Source organism: Mesoplodon bidens (genome assembly GCF_964165515.1).
Source record: "Mesoplodon bidens genome assembly, chromosome: 3".
Classification (NCBI taxonomy): Eukaryota; Metazoa; Chordata; class Mammalia; order Artiodactyla; family Ziphiidae; genus Mesoplodon; species Mesoplodon bidens.
In genome coordinates this window covers 105,119,219-105,141,814 of record NC_138178.1, presented here as the reverse complement: position 1 = coordinate 105,141,814, position 22,596 = coordinate 105,119,219, and the positions used below count along the sequence as shown (strand labels likewise).

At 50.7% G+C, this 22,596-nt stretch overlaps 2 protein-coding genes across 6 annotated transcripts; one reads left to right on the top strand and one right to left on the bottom strand.

The window, feature by feature from the left end:
- Window positions 1-678: 678 nt before the first annotated feature.
- Window positions 679-9,603, bottom strand: KHNYN (KH and NYN domain containing). Of its 4 annotated transcripts, XM_081227545.1 has the most exons (8): window positions 9,203-9,603; window positions 8,327-8,547; window positions 6,391-7,511; window positions 6,113-6,243; window positions 5,930-6,026; window positions 2,975-3,082; window positions 2,665-2,766; window positions 679-2,125 (listed from the first exon to the last, which is right to left on the bottom strand). In XM_081227545.1, exons 2-8 carry the CDS (start codon window positions 8,525-8,527, stop codon window positions 1,873-1,875), a joined length of 2,013 nt encoding a protein of 670 aa, XP_081083671.1. In that variant the 5' UTR covers window positions 8,528-8,547; window positions 9,203-9,603; the 3' UTR covers window positions 679-1,872. The 4 variants fall into 4 exon arrangements, 3 of the variants coding, with proteins under 3 accessions (XP_081083671.1, XP_081083672.1, XP_081083673.1); XR_014015300.1 differs by lacking the exons at window positions 679-2,125; window positions 9,203-9,603 and adding an exon at window positions 8,960-9,193 and having other exon boundaries at window positions 2,685-2,766; window positions 2,901-3,082; XM_081227546.1 differs by lacking the exons at window positions 679-2,125; window positions 2,665-2,766; window positions 9,203-9,603 and adding exons at window positions 4,185-4,284; window positions 8,960-9,193.
- On the top strand, window positions 8,431-13,848 carry CBLN3 (cerebellin 3 precursor). 2 transcript variants are annotated; one of them, XM_081227550.1, is made up of 4 exons: window positions 8,431-8,519; window positions 9,661-10,669; window positions 10,963-11,082; window positions 11,422-13,848. In XM_081227550.1, exons 2-4 carry the CDS (start codon window positions 10,370-10,372, stop codon window positions 11,617-11,619), a joined length of 618 nt encoding a protein of 205 aa, XP_081083676.1. In that variant the 5' UTR covers window positions 8,431-8,519; window positions 9,661-10,369; the 3' UTR covers window positions 11,620-13,848. The 2 variants fall into 2 exon arrangements, with proteins under 2 accessions (XP_081083676.1, XP_081083675.1); XM_081227549.1 differs by having other exon boundaries at window positions 8,449-8,519; window positions 9,650-10,669.
- The last annotated feature ends 8,748 nt before the right edge of the window (window positions 13,849-22,596 follow it).

Sequence of the window (22,596 nt, the reverse complement as noted above, 5' to 3'; positions counted from 1 at the left end):
AGGGGACCATGGGTTGTCTTTGAATCACTGTTACCACCCCAACTAGCCTCTCCAACTCGCCTGCCCCCAGCCCAGCTCAGTGCAGTGTAGTGGTGGACCGCACCAATGGGGAGGGGCAAAGACACTGGGACCCTAGGACCCTCTCCATCATCATTCTGCTCCACATGCTAGTTGCTGATACAAGGATCTGGGGTGATTTCAACTCCCTGTGCCACTCAGGGAACAGAAATCAGCCTAAAAAGAGGGCCATGCCCAGGGACTTGCTGCAGGGCCCAGAGAGCACAGAATCCAGGAACACCTGTCTTATCTGGTTTTGGACTCTTTAGGAAGTTGACTGGCTCTGTACTGTTCCTGATGGAATGACCGGCCTCAAAGGTAGAAGTAACAGAAAAGCATATTTGGGGATGCACTGAAGGAAGGACTGACTAGTACTGTCCACGAATGGATGTGCTGCCTCGGAGGTAGTAAATTCCCTGGTACAGGAGGACTTCACGCAGATACAGGACAATGACCTGTAGGAATCAAGGAGGAAAGAGAATGTCCTGAGGAGACAGCAGCTGGTCTGGTGGCCAGTCAAGTATCTTCTGACTCTGATTCTTCAATTTTCGTTTTCCAGATTGTTTCCTCCAGATACAAACTCTATAAACCCTCCCACCCGCATACACGCACACACAGAGCAGAAGTGGGTCTCGCTTTATGCAACATATATGTTCTGTAAAGAAGATGCTAGGGTCAGGTCACATGAACGTTTTCCTCGCAGAACATGGCTTCACTGGTTTGGTGACTGCTCAACGCTCGAGCAAGTGCATTAACCGGGGACTGTGGACTTTCTGACACATTCGTTCAACTGTAAACAAACACCTGAATGCAACAGGAGAGCTGCCATTGATAGGAAGAAACCCTGAGAGTTTTCTGGTAATGCAAACAGTCACCCCTAATTAACCGTTTTGTAAATGTGGATTTGGGGGGGGTTGCCCAAAAGGGACGCAGCCATTATAGGGCACATTATACAGAGGATGCAGTGTTAAAAAGTCTAGGGCACAGGTCCTGGGGACAGAGGACCCTCAGCTCTCTGAAAGTGAGGTTTTGGTTAGGAAGCCTGTGCAACCACAGACAGACACACCTGAGGCTTGGTCCAAGTACCTTTCCTCCAAGGAGCTTTCCTCCACGTTCTCATCTCTCCTCCCAACAGGCTTTTTTACCCCCGACTTGTAGGCGGAAGTAAAGACCAAGATCAATCAAGGTCACAGGCAGGCATAGCTGAGACCAGAAGCCAAGTCTCCCTCTGCCTCTCCACCAGATCCCTGCTGCCCCACTGTGACCCAGACCCCGTAACACTAGTCTTTCCAGGGCCCAGCATTCCCTTTGATGCGCCCAGGAGCCCAGCCAGGCCTGGGACTCGTCCTGTCCTCTGGCCATCAGAGCAGCAGCCAGGAGGAGGAAAGGCTTAGCTTCCTGGCCACCTGTTCTACATTCCCCTCCCACCCACCCTAGCCTCCATCCCCAGCTCATCGTGGAGGAGGGGCTGACAGTCCCCATCTCCGTGACCCACCCTTCCCAGCAGCCCCCATTCCCTACAGAAACCCTGCATAAAGCAAGGTTAAGAAGTTAAGGCTGAGCAGAACCTCCTGAGAGCTGGTTGAGGTCCTGACTCAAGATGAGATCAGGTCACCTTACAGACCTGTCCCCAAATTGCCCCAGGCAAGAGCATTCCCCACACACAAATGCGCTTCCTTGGTGCTTCCCTGACACAAAGCACCAACTCAGGGTGAGACGGGGTCAGGGTCTGAGCAGCAGAGGGACCCTCACAGAATGAGCTGAGCTGGAGGAGGCTGGAGCTGACGGGGTGGCAGTCACTCAGACAGGTGAGGCTCAAAAGTTGAGACTGAGCAGGGCCTCAGAGAGCTGGTTGATGTCCCGGCAGTACGGCTCCCGCTGCAGGATGAAGTCCACCTTGTGATCCTGGCCCCAAAACACCTCCAGCAGTTGGCGCCGGAGCCGCTCGGTCTCCCGCGTCTTCCGGATGCCACCACTGCCTTTTTCCTCTTCTTTTCTCCCCTGCTGCTGATTACCGTGTTCTGTGAAGCCCCTGGCAGAATGCTGCGCCTTAGAAGACCCCTGCGCCCTGGGAAGAAGCAGAGGGAACAGGAAGAACTGATGAGCATCCTCGAGGGAGGTGAGAGCCCAGTGGGCCTCCCTGCTCTCCACTCCCAGTCAACTGCCCTGCCTAGTCTGGGCTCTGGGGAGTGACCCTGAAGTTCCAGAAACCGACCACTGAGGGGCAGTATCAACCCACTTCTGAAGGGAAGATGGCCTGTTCCTTTGGAACCTGGAAGGTGAACCTGCCACTATCTAGTTCTAGGCTAATTAATTAATCACTTTATGTCCAACAGAGGGCATGCTCAATGCAGCTGGCTATAAGTAAAAGCAAGCACCTTCCAAATAACTCCGTCCAACACACTGATTAGGGAAAACAGGAAACAGGAGTTTCCCTCCCAGCCAGAAGGGTCTGAGTCAGGATTCCTTGGGCCAAGCCCAAGGCAACTTGAACTATTACAGAATAAAGCTGGCCCAGATTGAGGTCATTCTTCCCCCAGTTCTCCAGGCCTGCAAGGCCCCTGCAGAGCAAAAGCCAGGGCTGCCTAGGAGAGTCTGAGGCATTACCTGACCGGCTTCTTCAGGAACTCATCCAGTGTGGGGCCATTTCGCCCCAGTGGGTCATCAGGCACCATGAAGAGGTTTCCCACGAAGGTGAAGGGCAGCAGGCTGGACGGGCACAGAGGATGTGTGGTCACAGAGGGGCCTCTGCCCACCTCCCGGACAGCTAAGACCAACACCATCAGAAGCTGCCAGCTACCATCCTTCGCAAAGCAATGTCAGCCCCTTCCCAGAGTCCTCACCCGGTGGCAGAGCAGAGCTGGTTTTAGAGAAAGGTCTGAGTCCGTGCCCTGTGCTCAGGGGAGGGCTCCCTCACCGCTCTCTAATGATTGCCATCCACTTCTCAGACTCCTCTGCCAGGTCCCGGAACTGGTCATTGGAGACAATGATCCCATCGGTCTCTTCAGCCAGCTTCACCATGAACCTGTCACGAAAACCACAGCAGCCATATTGGGATTCTCCAAGGTCCCAACCCCAAAGAGCGTTATCGACTCCCATGACCCACTTCTGGTAATGGAGTTCTGGCCCCCTCACCTTGATCCAGCCACCTGGTGACTGACTGCATACAGGTGCCACGGGTTAGAAAGGAAACCCATGAAAGATGAGTCCATCGTGGTTCCCCAATAGCATCCCCTCAAGTCACCACAATCCTCCACTCAACACTTTGTGCCTCATTAGTATGAGACAGAAAGATCTGGCTCTGGCTCTGTCTTCTTCCACCGTGCCCCCATGAATCAGTCACAGATCCATCATGCTCCTCCTCTGAAAGGCTTTCCACTCTGCTTCCATCTTTTCCAGTCCCACCATTACCATCTGAGCTACCTTGACATTGCAAGCATGGTACTACTGCATAGCCTCCTGATGAGGGGGTCCCCTGCCCCCAGCCACTTACCACCCTCCAGTCTCTCCTGACCTCCCCCAAGAGAACATGCTCTTCCCTACACAAAAGTCTTCCAAACTTGCCCTTTATCTACCAAACATTTCCACACGCCCAGGCCTGGCAGCCAAGGCCGTCTAGAACCCAGCTCCAAGCCACTCTTACGGCCTTATCTCACCCCATACTCCCTGCTGTACTCAGCTCCTGCCAAAATCAATGATCAGATTACACCCTGTTCTTCAAACATGCCCCGTGCTGTCCGACTTCCATGTTTCTCAAACTATTCCCTCCATCTGGAAGGGGCTTCCCCAACCTCACTGATGAACGGAACCACCAGGGGAACTTTAAAAAAATAGATGCCTGGGCCCCACTTTAGTAGTTCTGATTCCACAGGACTGGGGTAGGACTCGTGAGGTGAGTCCTTTTTAACAGGTTTAAAACCTAGAGCTCCAACGCATCCCATGTCCTTGTCAATCAATCAACAAAAACTCTCAAAGCCTTCTCTTCCCACAAAATCCCAGCCAGAAGGGGGATCCCTTTCCTCTCCATTCTGTACTGTTTGGTTTACAGTTTCTTTGGGCTCTCTGAATTCGAGAATCAGGTCTTCCCTGATTCCCTGCATTCCTGCTTCCTTCGGCAGGCCACACACCTAGTACTAAGCAGGCAGTCAGTATTTGAAAGACAGTGAGGTATAGAGGGGACTAGTAATCAGGATTCGGTGTGACAGGTGTCTGGTTCTGAGCTTCTGTCTGGGAAACAAATTAAGAAGATGACATAAAAATGTATATGGGGCCTCCCTGGTGGCGCAGTGGTTGAGAGTCCGCCTGCCGATGCAGGGGATACGGGTTCGTGCCCCGGTCTGGGAGGATCTCATATGCCACGGAGCGGCTGGGCCCGTGAGCCATGGCTGCTGGGCCTGCGCGTCCGGAGCCTGTGCTCCGCAACGGGAGAGGCCACAACAGTGAGAGGCCCGCATACCGCAAAAAGAAAAAAAAAAAAAATGTATATGGTATCACATAATGTACAAAAGGTATTTTCAAGTTAAGCATATTTTACTATTATCACGTTACATCATATGTTGTTCCGCAGTATTCAGTAGGCCTGTGCTACGTGCCACTGTGTTTTCACTGTAACTAGGCAAAATTCCAAATTCATATTGTGCTGTCTGCCTATCAGGATGTACACCACTGTACAGACATGTGCCTTCAAAATTTATTACAACTGACTCAACCTTCAGTTTTAACTGTGTCAGTGCTGGCGTGTAAAGAAGATTCCATAGCGCAGATAACCTGTGAAATCTAGACATAAAACAGAATAGCACTGGAAGAACGTGAACTTTTTGTAGAATACCATTTTCCTGTTAGGGAGTATTTGAAAAAAGTATTTGAAAAAACAAAATATATAATCACTTCAGTTTGGAAACTCGTTTTTAATTTAAAACCGAAATCCTAGAGAATAAAGAACTTGTCACTAGTTTTTTTAAATTGGTTAGTTAGCTTTTAAAATCCACCCATCTCCCACACTGTGTGCACACTGGGGAGGGAATGTGCCCCGTGTTTTTCAGTTAAACCAGCTAGCAGCTTTAAGTTCTCATTTTCCCTTTGCTACTTCATAGCCTTTGCCAAGAAAGTTAACTACTCTGACCCTCCGTCTCCATTTCTGTACAACAGAGGTAAGGCCCTCTGCCACACTTGATTGGATCCATGAAAAACTAAGGAATATCACTGCCCTCCTGCCCAGCACCTTGAGTGAGACAAACACATACCTTAGCTTCTTTTGACATTCACAAGGAGGATGAATGAATGGAAGAAGACCTTGAGACAAAGAGATTAATCCACTAAGAGACTCCACAGTCAATGACTGTGCAACCTGGGACTCAAATCCAGACCTGCAAATTCTAAGACCAGTGATCTTTCACTATCTTTTATTATACCATGTTTTGTACAGTCTTATTATGCATGGAATGCGTTTCTTCATTTATCATTACTTTGAACATTTACTCTGGTTTTTCCAGAAGGTTGGGGAATTTCTCTGTGTTTGGACATCCAGGTTGTAAGAGGCATTTGTCAGCTACTCATGTCATTGGCTTTCCCATCTTTCCACTAAACCAGTATTTTCTAGACAGTAAGGCACTATATAAATATGAGGCATCCTTTAGTTTGATGAGTGAAAAGTGAAGGATGAGGGGACAAACAGAGCTGTCCACCATCCATCTCATCCTGCCTGCAGGGCAGGTTTACCTCCCCAATCATAGGGGCACACGGAGAAGAACTGACCCTTGTCCCACGACTCAGGCTTACAGACAGTGTGAAGGGTCAGGAGCTTCTGTCTCTCCCTCAGTCTCCCACTTGGCTCCTTGAATGTCCAGCCTGTGACCAAGAGAGAAGCAAGTACCTGTCGTCATAGGAAGAGATCCTCTTGCCATCCAAGACCCGGGAGGGAGTGAGGGAGAGCAGGCTGAGGGAATACAGCTTGTGCAGGAAGTGACCCTCTAGAGAAAGAGAGGAGCACAATGGGGTTACCCTCAAGGTGGAAGCAGGGCCCATCCCCGGACACAAAAGACCAGTCCCAACTCACCTCTGACCTTGGAGTCCCTACTGAAACGCCACTGAGGCACAAAGACAGTTATGTCGCGGTGGCCACGGTCCCAGAAGTACTGCACAGCAATGGCAATGCCCCGGCTGGAGAAGTAGTGCTGGAGGCCATGCCTGCAGTGGAAAGGGGTCAGCATTCTGCCCCCAGGGGGGCCTGGCAGCCTGGCTGTACTGCCCCCCACTTCGCACATATCCCCTAGGTGAATGCATCTCGTCATCTCATCCCCCTCCCCAGGACTCTCAGCCCCACCAGGTACTCACACCATGGCCACGTTGCTGCCATCGATGACAATATGGCGGAGGTCTGGCTTGCCCGGCACATTGGCAAGGCACAGGGTGAAAGGGTCCTGGAGGGCCTCCTGGAAACGCTGTGTGCCAGTCACCAAATTACCCCCCCGGGTGCCTCGTTTCCACGGAGACCCCCGACCTCGAGCCGCGACCTGCTGCTTGTCTGCCCTGTCTCCTCTGTCCCCTCGATCTCCGCAGTGCCAAGGGGGTTCAGGCGCTGGTGGGGGGCTGGGCACTCTTGGAGGTGAGGCTTCCCCATTATGGAGCCGCTGCAGGAGGGAGGCTCCCCGGGGCTGGGCTGCCTTCTGACAGGGGCCCTGGGTGCCAGGAGGCTCGACCTGGACCCAGAACCTTCCTCTTTCCTGAGGCACCCCCTCCTTCCCCAGGGCCTTCCCTTTCAGAGGCACTGCCTGTCCTGCCTCTCTTCCTCCTGACTGTGGCCTGAAGGCCACTTGTCTCTCCCAGGCCTCTTCCCCGGGCCACTCCTTCCACCCCAAATCCATCTCCCTGGGACCACCGTGCTTTGTCCCCTCCTTCTCCATAGCACGTCTCTCTCCCCTTGACTCCTGCCACCCTGCAGGTCCTGTGTCCAGAGACTCCCTGCCGTCACTCAGGGGACTCCTGACTCCCTGGTGCTGAGCACCCAGCAGACCTGGGCTCCCCCACTCCCAGGACGGGAATGCTTGGGGCCCCTGACCCCTGGATGCCTCTTGCACCAGGCTCATAAGTTCTTCCTGGACAGCAAGGGGCAGCTGCAGCAGGGCCTCTGTGTGGGCATCCCCCCGGGACTGCAGCAGAGAAGAGAATTCTCTCAGCACTCCAGCACACTGAGAGGCTCCAGGGGATGGCCCCAGCCGAAAGTCCCAGCTCAGCCGCTCCACCAGCTCCTCCACTCGGCTCTGGACCATGACAAAGGCCTCGGTCAGGCCGCTGACCATCAGCGAGCCGGGCGCCCCCGGCACCAGGTGGGCTGATGTGCTCCAAGTCAGGCAATCAAGGAAGAAGCCCTGGGCTCCCAGAAAGATGCAGTGCAGTTTGGGTGGGTAGTGAATTTCATTCTGTAGCTCTGGGCTGCAGAGACCCTTCAGGTACTCCTGGGGGAAAAGGTAGGGAGGGGAGGTAGGAAAAAAAAAAAGAGACTGCTGGAATCCTAAGTGGCCCAATAGCTCCTTCGGGGCCGCTGCTCTCCTCTGAGCTCCAGGATGCCTGAGGAGAGCAATGGAGCCCTACAGTTCCTGAAAAACGTGGCAGTTAAGAGGGGATAGAGAAACTCACTTCTCTGCCTTTTCAGTTGACAGCCTGTGGCTGAATTTCCATTTAGAACTTGCCTCAACTTAAGCAACTGTTATAATTAGTTGGTTAAAAGGCTGTCTCTTCTCAACATTTATGTGTGTGTATGCGTGTTGTATATTTCCATCCTAACGATCATCATTGATAACTTTTACTGAACTCACGCTTTCCATGCTTTATCTAATTCACAATAAGTTCAGTGAGGTGGATACTGTTATTATTCACATTTTATAGATAAGGAAACAAACTAGGACCACAATGATGGTATTTGGTCTCGCCTTACTGTAAGTCCTGACTAACTCCAAAGGAATCAGTGTGGCCTCCCACCCCTCAGTGAATTCCTTGGTGGGGCCTGCTTGCCCAACGAGATTCTCTCTTCTCTCCCAAACAGTACAAACTGATTTGAACTGAGTCACTTATCTCCAAGCCCTGGCAGAATCTGGGTCATCGCAGCAGAAATGAAACCAAAACTCTTGACAAATAGAGTTCGGAAGCTCCTCAAAGCTCAGGGCCAGTGAGACAAGCAAAGAGTGGAGATCCTCCCCAGCCCCTCCTCTCTTCTGCCTCCTCAGGGGAGGGAGTCACTGTTTCCCCGGAAGGGTCAGGGAGAGGCGTTCACCTTGGCTCTGCTGGCGTTCTCCTTGGGGCCCTCCAGCTGCAGCCAGATGTGAGGGTTCTCAGGACAGTCCTTCGGGAGGACGCTCATCCCCACCCTGAAGATGCGCTCCACATGGGGTTGCTGTTCCCGCACCTTGTCCTCGGCCTCCGCAGACACCGCAAAACGGTCAGGGGACGGGGAGCCAGCCCCCCAGGTAGGCATGGCTCCTTGGCCGCCCAGCCCTGGAAGGAGGGAAAGCAGCTCAGAGCCTCAATGATCCCTCAACCCAAATTTGGTCTCCTGGCCTACACCAGCTATCAACAGGTCGCACCTAGTTACCAAACTGGTAAACCCAAGAGGTAACCAGCACTTCAGCCCATCCTGGGGATAGGGAGGGAATGTCAGATTATCTGGACACAAGGGCCTTCTCTCCGGAGACAAATCATGGATAAACAAGGCTGTCTCTCTGGGATGGGTGTGTGGCCTTTGGAAAATGACCACAGCCCTGAGCAGGAAGCGGGGGCGGGGCGGTGGGGGGGGGATCCAGCTGGGTCTGGAGGCCAGAAGGAGGGGGACAGGTGACGAAAGAGTCCCTCTCCTCCGGGTCTCTGCAATCTCCGGGTCCAAGACGCCCTCTTAAAGATGAATCCTCACCAGGGCTTGAACTGGGCTGTCCTCTGGGTCCCTTGTCAGCCATTTCCAAGGTTCTAGCCACTCCCACCCCTCCCCCTTCCCCCGCCGTCTGCTGCACCCCTCGGTCGCGCCACGAGCCCCACGCGGGGCCCAGGGGTCGGACCGGGCCCCGCCCATAGCCGCTGGCGGCTGCCGCCCCCCGACTGCGCTCTGCACTGCGGCCTCTGGCTCCCGCGGCCCGGGCGCCGGGGAGAGCGCGCCTACCCGCCTCGCCGCCCGCTGCGGCCTCAGTACCGCCGGCGCCGCTCGGTGCCCGCCGGCCCCAGCTTCGCCCGCGCCCCCGGCCCAGGGAAGAAGGGCGAGGGGCCCGAATCTGGGCGGGCCTTCCCGATTCCTCACCCAACGGGGACCTCTCTTCCCCACATCACGAACAGTTTTTTGAGTCACTTCCTGGCCGGGGGCGGAGTCAGCCGGGCCCCTCCCGGGGCTGGGCCTGCACCGAGCCCCGGCGCGCGCCCGCCCCCGCCAGCTGCAGGCTGCTCCCCGCCCGCGGCCGGAGCCTCGGCCCGGGCCCAGGCCCCAGCCGGGTCCCTCCCCCGGCCCCGCCCTCAGCCTACTCGTCCCCCCGGCCCCGCCCACTCCCCCGCTCCTGCTCCAAGCTTGCGGGGTCACGTCTCCGCGCTCTTCTGAGTTTTCAGTCGCTCCACGCAGTTGTTTCTCAGGAATGAGGAACCACTTCACGGAGAGATGAAGGTGAAGAGCGCCTTAAAGGGACGAATGCAGTCCCTTCGGATGAAGATATAGAAGATCAAGGAAAGAAAGAGACGGGCCCAAGGTCACAGGATAGTGACACTGTTGGGCCAAGCACTTTCCATCAAAACAGTTGCTGGGAAAACACAAGGACACTCCCTTTTCTCCAATAGTGGAAAAGATGCTGCTAAGAGGGCTGCTGACTTGCGACGGATTTTGAAGAGGGGAGGAGGGGAGGAGCTGTAGGAGCTGTCTCACACATACGCACACACTCACACACTCACACACATACACATACAAGAACTCACAGCCTCACACAGACACCCATGTTCTCTGTCGTCCCCGTTCCAGCCTTCAGTGCTCTCGGGAGGGGCTGCCCTGGGGTTCTGGCTGTAGCCCTCCTATGTGGCTGCCTCATTTCTCCTCTCCCTCCCAGAGCCCAGCTGCTGTCATTTTGTGCCCTGCCGAGGAGGCAGGAACTGCAGTGACAGCAGGAGTGAGAGGCAGGACAGAGTCGTGGGGTACAGAGAGGGATGGAGAGGGAGATGCCAAGACCAGGTGACCATGAGTCCCAGAGAGAGAGCTGAGAAGCAGGGTGAGGGGTGGTGAGAGCCTGGAGGAGAGGTGCGCAAAGCCAAGGAGCAGACAGAGAAGGCTTGTGGGTCACTGAGCCACTCAGCCATGCTGGGAGCAAAGCGACACTGGCCACCAGGTCCCTCACGCAGCCCCGGGCTGACCTTGGCCGTGACACTTCTGGCCCTGAGGACCGGGTGGGCCCAGGAGGGGACAGAGCCAGTCCTCCTGGAAGGTGAGTGCCTGGTGGTCTGTGAGCCCAGCCGAGCTGCTGCAGGGGGGCCAGGGGGAGCAGCCCTGGGAGAGGCGCCCCCTGGAAGAGTGGCATTTGCTGCAGTCCGAAGCCACCACCACGAGCCAGCAGGGGAGATCGGCAATGGCACCAGTGGAGCCATATACTTCGACCAGGTAATCCCTCTACCCTGCAAAGACCTGCAATCACTGTCCAAACCCACTGTGCTGCTAAGGAAACAGCCCTGCTGTGGCCAGTTGCCCCCAAGCCTTCTGCCCGTCTCCCTTCCCTTCATTCCCACCACACCCTCCTTGCCCTTTCTCACCACTGCTTTTGAATCCGTGCATTCCTCCTGTTTGGTCTACTTGCCACCCCTTCCGTTCCTTACTCACTGCCCCTTCCCCCCAATCCTGGTTTCCCCGAGCCCCAGGCATCCCCAAGCCCCACTCAGTAGGGTCGCTTCTCACAGGTCCTGGTGAACGAGGGCGGTGGCTTTGACCGGGCCTCGGGCTCCTTCGTGGCCCCTGTCCGGGGCGTCTACAGCTTCCGGTTCCATGTGGTGAAGGTGTACAACCGCCAGACTGTCCAGGTGACCTGAACCCTAGGCCCTGTCCCATCCCCGGCTCAGGAGAGGAAGGGAAGGGGGAAATAAGTGGAGCCCAGGGGATCCCCAGGCAGACCTCCATTGGCCTACATCCTGGGGGGCCAGGAGCCAGGTGGGAAAGGGCCCGCCTAGCAGAGACTGTGAAGGAGGCACAGAGTCCAACACTGGCCACCTCTCAGCCCTCCCAGGAGGGTGCTCTGAGCCTCGGGTTCCCAGGTTCCAGAGTGTCCCTCTGGGGCTGCAGAGAAGGAAGGAAGCCCTCAGGGCAGTGGGGTTCCCGGAACAAGGACTGGGGAGAGGTGCTAACTGGGCTCCCCTCCCCAGGTAAGCCTGATGCTGAACACATGGCCTGTCATCTCGGCCTTTGCCAACGACCCAGACGTGACCCGGGAGGCAGCCACCAGCTCTGTGCTACTGCCCCTGGACCCCGGGGACCGAGTATCTCTGCGCCTGCGTCGAGGGAACCTGCTGGGTGGCTGGAAATATTCAAGCTTCTCTGGCTTCCTCATTTTCCCACTCTGAGGACTCAAGCCTTTCAAGGACGGAAATCTAGCCCCTGACCCCTGCCCTCTGCCCTCTCCTGCCCCAGAAGTAGCATCTTCAGGGCAGGAGAGAGACTCCCTCTGGCTGCCTTTATTCCACGTCCTTGCATGGGACCCCGTGCCAAACATCCAAGGTGAAGAGTAGAGCTCTGGTGTCTCGGGACCTGCCCCTCTTAACTTGCCCCTCACAGTTGCCTCTCACTGCATCTCTTTCTGCCTGCAGCCCTAGGATCAGGGCAGGCTTTGGCAGGTAGGGAGGCCTGTGCTACTTTGCAGACTCTGCTCCTCCTGTCCCCCCAACTCCAACCCAGCTTCCTGCTCAGTGCTATTTGGGAACAGATGGTACAGGTGAGCCTGACAGGCCCCTACAGGGGACCAGATGGACCAGCCTCAGCATACCCAGCAGGCTCCTTCCTGTGAGGAGTGCCAGCATGACAGATCTCGGCCAGCACAGTCAGAAGCTGAGCCAGCACTGTGTGGACTAGAGCAGGAGGGAGACTCAGCCAGTAGCAGAACTGTGGGGAGGGCCACAGAGCAACCCAGAGCCTGTGGCTGGTGCGGCAGGAAGGGGGCATGCACCCAGCCTGAACACAGTATACATTTTTCATGTACCTTGGGGCAGCCAGCAGACGGTGAACCGGGCGTCTATTTGTGGCAGATCCCAGATGGACTCTGGCCCTCATCTCCCCACCCAAGACATGGGTGTGTATGTTTGCTTTGGCCGAGAGTGGGTATACAAAGGTTCCTTTGGCAGCTGGAGGTGGAGGTAGGTCACATGTGGGCAATTGTAGATCTCCAGGCATGGAACACATGACCGTGGCCCCCTCCTAGAACTGCTCCGCCTTTGTAGTCTTAAGTTCAATCACTTCATGCTCTGACCACCACCTCCTTCCTCCCAGCTCGCTCAGGGACCTTCACTGTACCTGTCCCACACTATCCCACAACCTCTCTTCTTTCTCCTGATTTGTGCCGTCTTATCCTCCTCCTTAAAATTCCTTGGATTCCATAATTCATCCTTTCAACCACTCTCCTGCCAGTATTATAAATCCTGTCTCACCTCTCTGTCCCATTGGCCCAGCATGGATGAATCTATCAATAAAGTAATTAGAGAATGATGCTCAGTGAGACCCTATAGGATCACTAAAGAGAGAACACGACATTATAACTGGGTTCAGGGGTTACAGGATACAAGCAGGTATGCTGTAGGGAAAATAAATGTAAAACTGTATGTCAGAGTCAAATAAAAAAGGATTTGGTAGTGCCTGAGTTAAACAGGAAATCCCAATGTGAATTTGTGGTTTTCAAAAGAAATAACTTTTTCAAACTTTGTCACTAAAGCGGCATAGAAACAACATCAGGAAAAAATCTGATATGCATTCTTAGCACCTGAATCTTTGCCTCAAATATTATTTACCTTTAAAAAGACTCAAGGTCCCTTGGAGAATAGCTCCATGTGATAAATAACTCTAGGCCTGGAACCTATTGGTGAAGACAAAAAGCAAAGATACTTTCTTAAATGTAGGGTAGAGCTGAGAAGGCAAAGGAACCAATTTTAATAGGCTTCCACAAATTGACATTCTGTGACAATTTGATAATCAAAAGGAAAATAATATTGTTAATTGGAACAAGGTGAATTTTTAAAATCCACAACTCTGTTGTGATTTTCAAAAAGGAAAAAGTAACTATACAATGTACAAAAATGTAGTTAATATACTGAGTGAAGAAGTATGACTATAATAGGATATTTTTAGTTAATTTTGATAAGTAGAAGAGTATAAGTATAGCAGATATTATATCTATTCATAAGGTGCATTTATTTTTCTTTATCTGCATAAGTAGGGAGGGGTGGATCCAGAGAGCTCTCAGTAATTCCAGAAAAAGTTGGAACTGTACCAAAAATGAAAGAGACTGATTGGCACCATCAGGTCATATGTTACAACTAGGAAGAAAGAAGCTCCAACAGTGTGTTACATGAACATGAATTAGGCAAACATCCAAAAGATAACTGCTCACTGCTCAAACATGATCCTTCATTTCTTGGGAAAGGGGGCCTCTATACTACCCTACTAATTATAATGAGATTACAGTAACAGTAAAACCCAAAATAATAATGGCTTAAACAAGATGGCAGATTATTTCTGTCTCACATAGAAGAATCTGCAAATAAAGAGTGCAGGGTTGGGGCTTCCCTGGTGGCGCAGTGGTTGAGAGTCCACCTGCCGATGCAGGGGACACGGGTTCGTGTCCCAGTACGGGAAGATCCCACATGCCACAAAGCAGCTGGGCCCGTGAGCCATGGCCGCTGAGCCTGCGCGTCCGGAGCCTGTGCTCCGCAACGGGAGAGGCCACAGCAGTGAGAGGCCCGCATACCACACACACACAAAAAAAAGAGTGCAGGGTTGGATGGCAGTTTTATGATCACCACAACCCAGTTTTCTTTCTTGCTGTTCTACCACCTTTAGCATATCACCTCCTGACCCAAGATAGCTCCTTGAGCTCCAGACATTACTTCACCCTTACAGTCCCAGGAAGGAGGAAGGAAGGGCACACCCATTTCCTTTTAAAGAAGCTTTCTGAGAGGTACCTCCGACAGTTCTGTTTTCATCTCATTGGCTAGAATTTAGTCTAGCCACACCAGGCAAGGGAGAGAGGCTAGGAAATAGAGTCTTTATTCCAGGCAGCTATGCCCAGCTAAAAGGCAGGAGTTATATAATAAGGAAGAAGAGGAGATTGGATATTGGGGAAAACAACAATATTGGGGATATTGGGGAAGTTTGTAAAAATGCAAATGAGCTAGATAAATTTGTAAATAATGTCAGTAAAGTTATTGTATTAGTTTTCTATTGCTGTGTAGTAATTACCACAAAGTAGTGTCTTAACACAACTTTGACCTATTTATTATCTCACAGTTTCTGTGGGTCAGAAGTCCAGCAGAGCATGACTGGATTCTCTGCTCAGGGTTTCATTAGGTCAAAAGAAAGGTGTAGGCAGGGCTGCCTTCCTTACTGAAGTAGAAGAATCCACTCCCAAGCTCATTCAGAATTCAGTTCCTTATGGTTGTAGGATTGAGGTTCCTTGCCATCAATCTCTGGGCCAAAAACATCAGGCCAAGTCCTTCTCACAGTTTGAACCTCTCTGACCTACCCTTCTGTCATGTCTCTGGCTTTAAAAATTCTCTGATTTTAAGGGTTCTTGTAATTAGATTGGGCCCACACAGATAATCCAGGATAAGCTCTCTATTTTAGGGCCCATAACTTTAATTACATAGAAAACGTCCCTTTACCGTTAAACATAAGAGGTTTGGGCATGGACATCTCTGGGACATCTGCATATCATAGTCATTAAACTTAAAGATGACATCGTTTAAAGAAAAGGCATCCAGTTACAATACACTAATTCATGGGAAAAGTGTGGACTTGAAAAGTTCCAGTGATATATAAGATAAGCACTGGCTCAGATTTTCATCATCTTAGAAGGTAAAGTATTTCCCAGGTCCCAACCAAGAATTCATTGATTAATAATTCAAAACTTCATCTGCACAGAGATTATATTCTTCTTTTGGATATCCAAATTCAAAAATTGGTCTGAACTGAGATAGTGTCCTTCTGTTGGGTCTACAAACCCATTTTTATAATGAGTATAAGAGTAGGTGTAAAAAACTTTATAATCCTTGTAAGATGTGTGTGCTTTACCAAAATGCTTGATGCTTTTAGGGAAGCTGACATATTATACTGATGATTTGATTGAAATGTATAGGAAGATTTAAGTTTGCAATCAATGTTTAAATAATTTGATTTGTAAAGTGTGTAGATTTTGACTTGGTTGTATAAATAGTGTTTAAAATGTTGAGACAATTTTTGCTTAAGTAGGTTTATGAAGTAAATAAATTAAACAATAAATAAAGCACAGACGGTGGCTAGTGTTCCTCTCCAGGCACAAAAATCTCGTAGGACTCTAAGGATCCTAAGAATAGAATCCAACTGTCTGCCTTCCCTACACCCACGCCCTGGCAGCTGATTGCTACGGAGAAAAGTCCTGCTGAAGGATATGCTGTGTATCTAAATCCATGGTCTCCAGCCACCCCCGGAGCAATTCTCCAAGCAATTCTTCTGTGGTTTCCTTTGCCAGCTTCTTTCCTCATCTTCCCCCGAATCCAACTGAAGACTTCTGTTCTCTCCTTAAAACTTTTACTCCTCCAACTGCCCCCACTGCCAGCAGCAGACTCTTCACCTTCTACTTCACTGAGAAAGCAGAAACCCCAGGAGGAACCCTTCCCACCAGCGCATCCGAAAACTCACCTTCCTCCTCATCTTTCCTTCCTATCTGGCTCAGTAGAAGTCGTGTCCTTCTTTCTGTCATGGCAGCTATCTTCATCCACCAGTCATGGATTCCATTTCCTGCAAACATACTCTTTTCTTTTCCTCTCCTCCCTCCTGTATGTTCAATGTCTCCCTCCCTACTCACTCCTTCTGTTTAGCAGTTAAATAGACTCAAGTCTCTTAAGTCTAAAACAGAAAAAAGATGGATATGGAAACAGTGGTAGATATATTGTTACCCTCAGCTTTATATGCTAGTTAGCGTCACCTCTCCTCCCATTTAGAGCCAAATATCTATGCTTACCAGTTGCTCACCCCTTAAGTCAACTGCAGCCTCTGCTACTCCACCTAAACTGCCCTCAGCTAGTCACTCACAACTTCTTCGTCACTAATGTCACTATCATCTAGTCCTCTGTCACTGAGGCTCTCCCTAACATTTGACCCTGTTGGCCACACCCTCCTTCTAGAAGCGCTCCCTGCCCCCATTTCCCTGACTGTGCATGCTCTGGGCTCTGCTTCCACCTGTCTGCTGAGGCCGCTTTCTTTTTCAGCCTCCGGTACCACTGCCATCTCCTAAATGTCAGTTTCCCTCAAGGTTCTGCCCTAGGATTCCTTTCATCCTGACACTCTCTCAAAAGCCTGAATCTCCATCCATATGCTGACAACTTCCACATTTTTTATCTCTATCCAGGACCTCCCTCCCAAATGTCAGACTCCTACTTTGCCTAGCCCACCTTAAAGTCAACCTGCTAAAATTAGAGTCTTTCCTCCCAAAATCTGTTTTCTTCCTTATTCTCTGTGTCTAAAAATGGAACATCCCTGTTGCCCTAACCAAACACCAGCCATGATCCTCGATTCCTCCCTCTCCCATAACCCCCATAAATCAGTTCCATCCATTGTTTTCCATCCATCTGGCTACCAGTATCTCAGAGTTCTACGAAAGCTTCCTAATTGGCCCCTTGGCCTCCAGTTTTGCTTCTCTGAGTCCATTCTCCACACGGGGGTTGCCAGAGTGGCAATTTCACTGCCTAAAGCCCTTCAGGGTATTGTGGGGAAGGGAGAGGGTCTAGGATTAAATCCATATTGCTTAACATGCTTTTTTTTTTAGGTCCTTTGCAATCCAGCTGCTGCGATCTCCCCTGATTCATTTTTCACCATCTATGGGAATGTGAAAACTTACAGAATAGCACTATTTATTAGCTGAGGGAAAATGGCACCCCCTTGTGTGTTGCGGGACCCATAGCTTGTGTATTAAATTAAGGATATGCAGATTATGATCTGCTGAATGCGGAAGCACAGGCCGCCACATGGGGTCAGGAGGTAGCTCCCCCGGTTCCCCATCTGGGGAAGTAAAAACCCTGTAGTCGTTTTGATTGAAGGTGTAGTACACTCACAAAAGGAAGTAAAGTTTAAAGATTTATTACTTACAGACCCCAGAAACCAGGAGGGGGGAAAGGGAAGCAGCGAGCCAGGAGCAGGGCAGTCCTCTGTCCCAGTTCACATGGGAGCAGGATAGCAAGAACCTATTATGTGTAAGGTAGTTGGGGTGCAGGTCACTAACTTTACCCGGACTCAACTATAAGTGGTCATTTCAAAAGGCGCCCCAGGAAAAGCAAGCGGGAATTTGGGGCAGGAGTCCTAAACTCAGGTCCTTATCTAAATGTCCACACTCTGGGTGTGAGCAGGGTCGTTATACTGTAAAATGCCTAAGCGGCAACTCAAAATAGAGATTTTCTCATCATAGCTCAGAAAGCGAGGGCATGGCATTCACGTCAAAATTTATCAGGGCCAACAGAATTGTTCTTGGACCCAACTGAGGTAAACCAGGCTCTGTTCTAGTTTGTAAATCATCTTAATTTGGACCAAACTGAAATGGAGAAATCTTAATATACAGTATACTAATGTACATTAATATCATACATTAATAAAGGATAGAGAGGCCATAGATTAGTGGGGAGAAAGTAACTCTAGCAACAAAGTAAATATGCTTGCATGAGAAGCAGTGAGCATAGTGGTGAAGGTGGTGGGCACTGGAGCCTCTCACTTAGTAGCTGCAAATGACCTTTGGCAAATAACTCAAACTCCCCTTGCCTCATTTTCTTCCTCTAGACAATGAAGAGAAACATGGCATATAACCCACAGCATTGGAAAGCACAGAGCAAGTATCCACTATATGTAAGTTACTGTTACCATATGAATTAGGAAACAAGTTAAAACTGGTACATGTCCCAGGGATTCTTGGACAATCTTTAAAAAGTAGGTAGGTCTTTAATCCATTTTGAGTTTATTTTTGTGTATGGTGCTAGGGAGTGTTCTAATTTCATTCTTTTACATGCAGCTATCCAGTTTTCCCAGCACCACTATTGAAGAGGCTGTCTTTTCTCCACTTATTTATCAAAATAAAGTGACCATATGTGCATGGGTTTACCTCTGGGCTTTCTATCCTGTTCCATTGATCTATATTTCTGTTTCTGTGTCAGTACCATACTGTCTTGATTACTGTAACTTGGTAGTATAGTCTGAAGTCCAGGAGCCTGATTCCACCAGCTCCATTTTTCTTTCTCAAGATTGCTTTGGCTATTCGGGGTCTTTCGTGTTTCCATACAAATTGTACAATTTTTTGTTCTAGTTCTGTGAAAAATGCCATTGGTAGTTTGATAGGGATTGCATTTAATCTGTGGATTGCATTTAATCTGTAGATTGCTTTGGGTAGTATAGTCATTTTCACAGTGTTGATTCTTCCAACCCAAGAACATGGTATATCTCTCCATCTGTTTGTATCACCTCTAACTTGAGGTCACGGGGAGGGGGAAGGGTAAGCTGGGACGAAGTGAGAGAGTAACATGAACATATATACACTACCAAATGTAAAATAGATAGCTAGTGGGAAGCAGTCGCATAGCACAGGGAGATCAGCTCGGTGCTTTGTGACCACCTAGAAGGGTGGGATAGGGAGGGTGGGAGGGAGACACAAGAGGGAGGGGATATGGGGATATATATATGCATGTAGCTGATTCACTTTGTTATACAGCAGTAACTAACATAACACTGCAAAGCAATTGTACTCCAATAAAGATGTTTAAAAAAAAAGTGAGTAGGATTTTTGTTTTATAGTAGCCATTTACCTGTTATAATGCTGCTTTCTTTCAGGTGTGTTCACTTCTATCCAGAAACACAAGGACATCATAAACGGTCCCTAGGAAAACATGGTATAGCAAAGCTTAGGGGGTCCCCATCTCACCAGATAGTTAATGTACTTTTAAAAAATTTTTTTGAGTATAGTTGATTTACAATATTGTGTTAGAGTTTATGTACTTTTTAACATGAGAATGAGATACACTGCAGGACGTTCTTTATATAATATTTTTGCTTATATCTGGGACTGTCTGCCTACTGGTGACTTTGTAATTTCTCTGTTAGAGACTTGGGAAGCTCACCTGCCAGTGCCCCAAAGGAGAAGGGGAAATTGTGATGGTATAAAGGAGAGAAGCAGTGACTAGTAGGCTGCACTGCCCATGGTGCTCAACTGTGGACACATCTTTATTCGCTCCGCTAAAAATATGTCACCAACAGAGGGCTCAGAAGCCAATGTGGATAAATTCTGAGTATTGCTTAAAGTTCTCTTGAGTAGAAAGTAGAGGTTTTGCTAAGCCACCTTCCTGATCAATCTTTCACTTAGGAGTTCCAAACCTTTCACTTGCTGCCCTGTCCTAAGAGCATGTGCATTATTTTCAGTGAAGGGGGTCAGGAAGACAAGACCTCGCTGGATTGCACGCAAGCCGAGGCTTCAGACCCCTGTGCTGTGGGCTCCTATGCAGTGTTCCTTCCCTTACCACCCTGCACTGTATTTGCTTGTTGAATTGCCTCCCTTACCTAACGGTGGGCACCAGAGGGGCACCATGCCATTCCCATTACCTGCCATCCACTCCACACTAGACAGGGCCTGGCACACAGTAGGTGCTCTATAAATACTAAGTGACCGTGTGCACGTGAGCCAGGGAGTTCTCAGGAAGGACAGTTCCTTCCTGCCACTCCATCCCCCTGCCAGTGCTGAACAGGCATTCCGTCAGGTGAGAAAACAGCAAGAAGCAGACACCCGAAGTCTGGAAGCTTGGCCAGGGTTAGGAAGGTTTCTGAGCCTAGGGGGCAATAACAGCAAGCACTCCAGGGGCAGGAAGAAAAGAAACGTTAGCTAACCCCATAGACTGGGTGGCTTAAACAACAGAAACTTAGTTCCGGAGGCTGGGCATTCAAGATCAAGGTGCCAGGGGGCTTCCCTGGTGGAGCAGTGGTTGAGAGTCCGCCTGCCGATGCAGGGGACACGGGCTCGTGCCCCGGTCCGGGAAGATCCCACATGCCACGGAGCAGCTAGGCCCGTGAGCCATGGCCATTGAGCATGTGCTCCGCAACGGGAGAGGCCACAGCGGTGAGAGGCCCGCGTACCGCAAAAAAAAAAAAAAAAAAAAAAAAGAAAAAAAAAAAGATCAAGGTGCCAGCAAATCAAGTGTCTGGTAAGAGCCCATTTCCTCACTTGCAGATGGCCATCTTCTCATTGTACCCTCAAGTGGTGGAGAGGCAGCTCTAGTTTCTTTCTCTTATAAGGACACTAATCTCATCTTGGGTGCTCCACCCTCATGACCTCATCTAAACCTAATTAACCCCCCCAAAGCCCCACCTCCTAATACCATCCCACTAGGGGGTAGGGTTTCAACATATGAATTTGGAAGGACACAAACAGGCAGTCCATCACAGTGATGAAGGCTTACTCCATATCCGGCACACAGTAGCCTCTTGGCACGATTATTTCATAAGATCCTTGCCCCATCCATAATTTAGGAATTGTTACCCTGCACCTGATAGGTGGGGAGACCAAGGCCCCAGGAAAAGGCTTCATAGGTAGCAGCCATGGATTCAGTATTCAAACCTAGTTCTAATGTGTTTCCGATACAGCTAAGCTGGTCCAGCACTGATGCCATTCTTACACCAGCCTTCATTCATCTTCATTCCCACCCTGTCCACTTCTAAGACGTGAACGGGAAAGAGCACTAGCATGGAAGCCCTCAGCCTGGGCTCTCCTCACAGCCCTGCCATGAACCAGCAGGGGGAGAGAGGTTGAGCTGTATCCCTACCTGGGCGCTAGTCTCCTCAGTAAAATAAGAACTCAGGTCAGATGTACTTGGAAAGTTACTATCCAGACTGTCAAATATGAAAGTCTGCCTGGAAAACATGAAGCACCCATGCCCCACAACTGCCTCCCACCCTCCTCATAATTGAGGCTAAAGCTAAAAGAAAAAAAAAATTTTTAAACTGGACATTAGCTCCATTTTGATCCATTTATTGACAAATCAAATGGGGGAAAAAAGGTCACCAAAAGGGGTATAAGGTCATAAATGTGGTTAACGGGGAATGGATACAGCACTGAGGAGGGAGAATGAGGGTGAACAGACCATCAGAGGGAGGAGGGGGAAAGAGGTATCTGCTAAAAACCCCACGGCTCACCTTTCAATTTGTCAGCTGTCACCCAATCATTCTTTCCTGGACAGAATTAACAGTTAGAAATGGTTTGAGGGCAACACCTAAGTAGTTTGTCTACAAGATCTGGGAGATGAGGAGCTGGAGGGAAGATGGGTATAAGATTTTGAGACCTTCTCTCACTTGAACCCCATCTGTGGTGAACAGAGAATCAGGAAGCTTAATCCTGGTCCCAGCTCAGCCACCAACTATCTCTGTGACTTCGGGCAAGTCACTTCCCCTCTCTGGGCTTCTTTCCTTGGCTGTAAAACAAGCTAATTGGACTCAGTGAAAGGCTCTACTCTGGCTCTAGCAATTTCAAGCGTTTTTGCAACTGGAGCTAGGCCAGGAGACTGGCTCAGTTTTGGAGAAATAAAACTACTTAGAGGCCCAGCCAGACTGACCCAGTGCTGGTCTCCACCTGGATCCCCCGTGTCAGCGGCAGCAGCCATTCGGAGGGAGAGTGAAGGCACACATACCTGTGAGAAACGCACTCTTGCAGTGAGTGATCTTTGCAGAGCGGCTCTGGGGGAGGCCGGGATTCTCTCTACCCAGAAGGCAGGGTCCAGGGGACTAGGGTGGGGTCTGGGGAATCCAAACAGAGCAGTCGTACACTATGTAGGGTCTGGGGATGCAGGGTACAGTGGCAGTGAGAGGAGCGGGCTGCGGGCTGCAGGGTGGGATTGGGAGGTAGAGTCACGCCAGCACCTCACCGTGTGCCAGACCGCTCATTTCAGTCACCCTCCCCCTGAAGCCGAGGCCTGGGCCCCCTGGTCTAGTCGAAGCAGCTCTTCAGGTAGAGATGCCACACTTGGCATCGAGATCCTTGACTCCTGTGGGCTCAATATCATCGAAGCCGGGGTCAGGGAGCGTCTCCATTGGCTGGAGTCAAATGAGGTAGGCTGACTCCGTCTCCCCCTTGCCCTTCCCATGCTGACGGGCAGGATACCTACAGGATGGCTGGCCGGCCGTCCTCCCACCCCAGTTCCGAGCCTCGAGGCCCAGGACTGCCAGCCTTTGCTTGACAGCTGGGCAGGCCTAGCCTGGCCTGAGAAAGCGAACCATGAGATAACGGACGGGCTGCCTCTCCACAGCCCGCATGGATTTGGGTCAGCTGTGACAGATTCAAG

Excerpts from the sequence above, each read along its gene's own strand:
- CBLN3 (XM_081227550.1), top strand. The coding sequence starts at position 10,370 with ATGCTGGGAGCAAAGCGACACTGGCCACCAGGTCCCTCACGCAGCCCC. Across the intron at positions 10,670-10,962 it reads GAGCCATATACTTCGACCAG|GTCCTGGTGAACGAGGGCGG; the intron begins GTAATCCCTCTA and ends CGCTTCTCACAG. Across the intron at positions 11,083-11,421 it reads ACAACCGCCAGACTGTCCAG|GTAAGCCTGATGCTGAACAC; the intron begins GTGACCTGAACC and ends TCCCCTCCCCAG.
- KHNYN (XM_081227545.1), bottom strand. The coding sequence starts at position 8,527 with ATGCCTACCTGGGGGGCTGGCTCCCCGTCCCCTGACCGTTTTGCGGTG. Across the intron at positions 7,512-8,326 it reads AGAACGCCAGCAGAGCCAAG|GAGTACCTGAAGGGTCTCTG; the intron begins GTGAACGCCTCT and ends CTTTTCCCCCAG. Across the intron at positions 2,767-2,974 it reads ATGGCAATCATTAGAGAGCG|CCTGCTGCCCTTCACCTTCG; the intron begins GTGAGGGAGCCC and ends GTGCCCGTCCAG.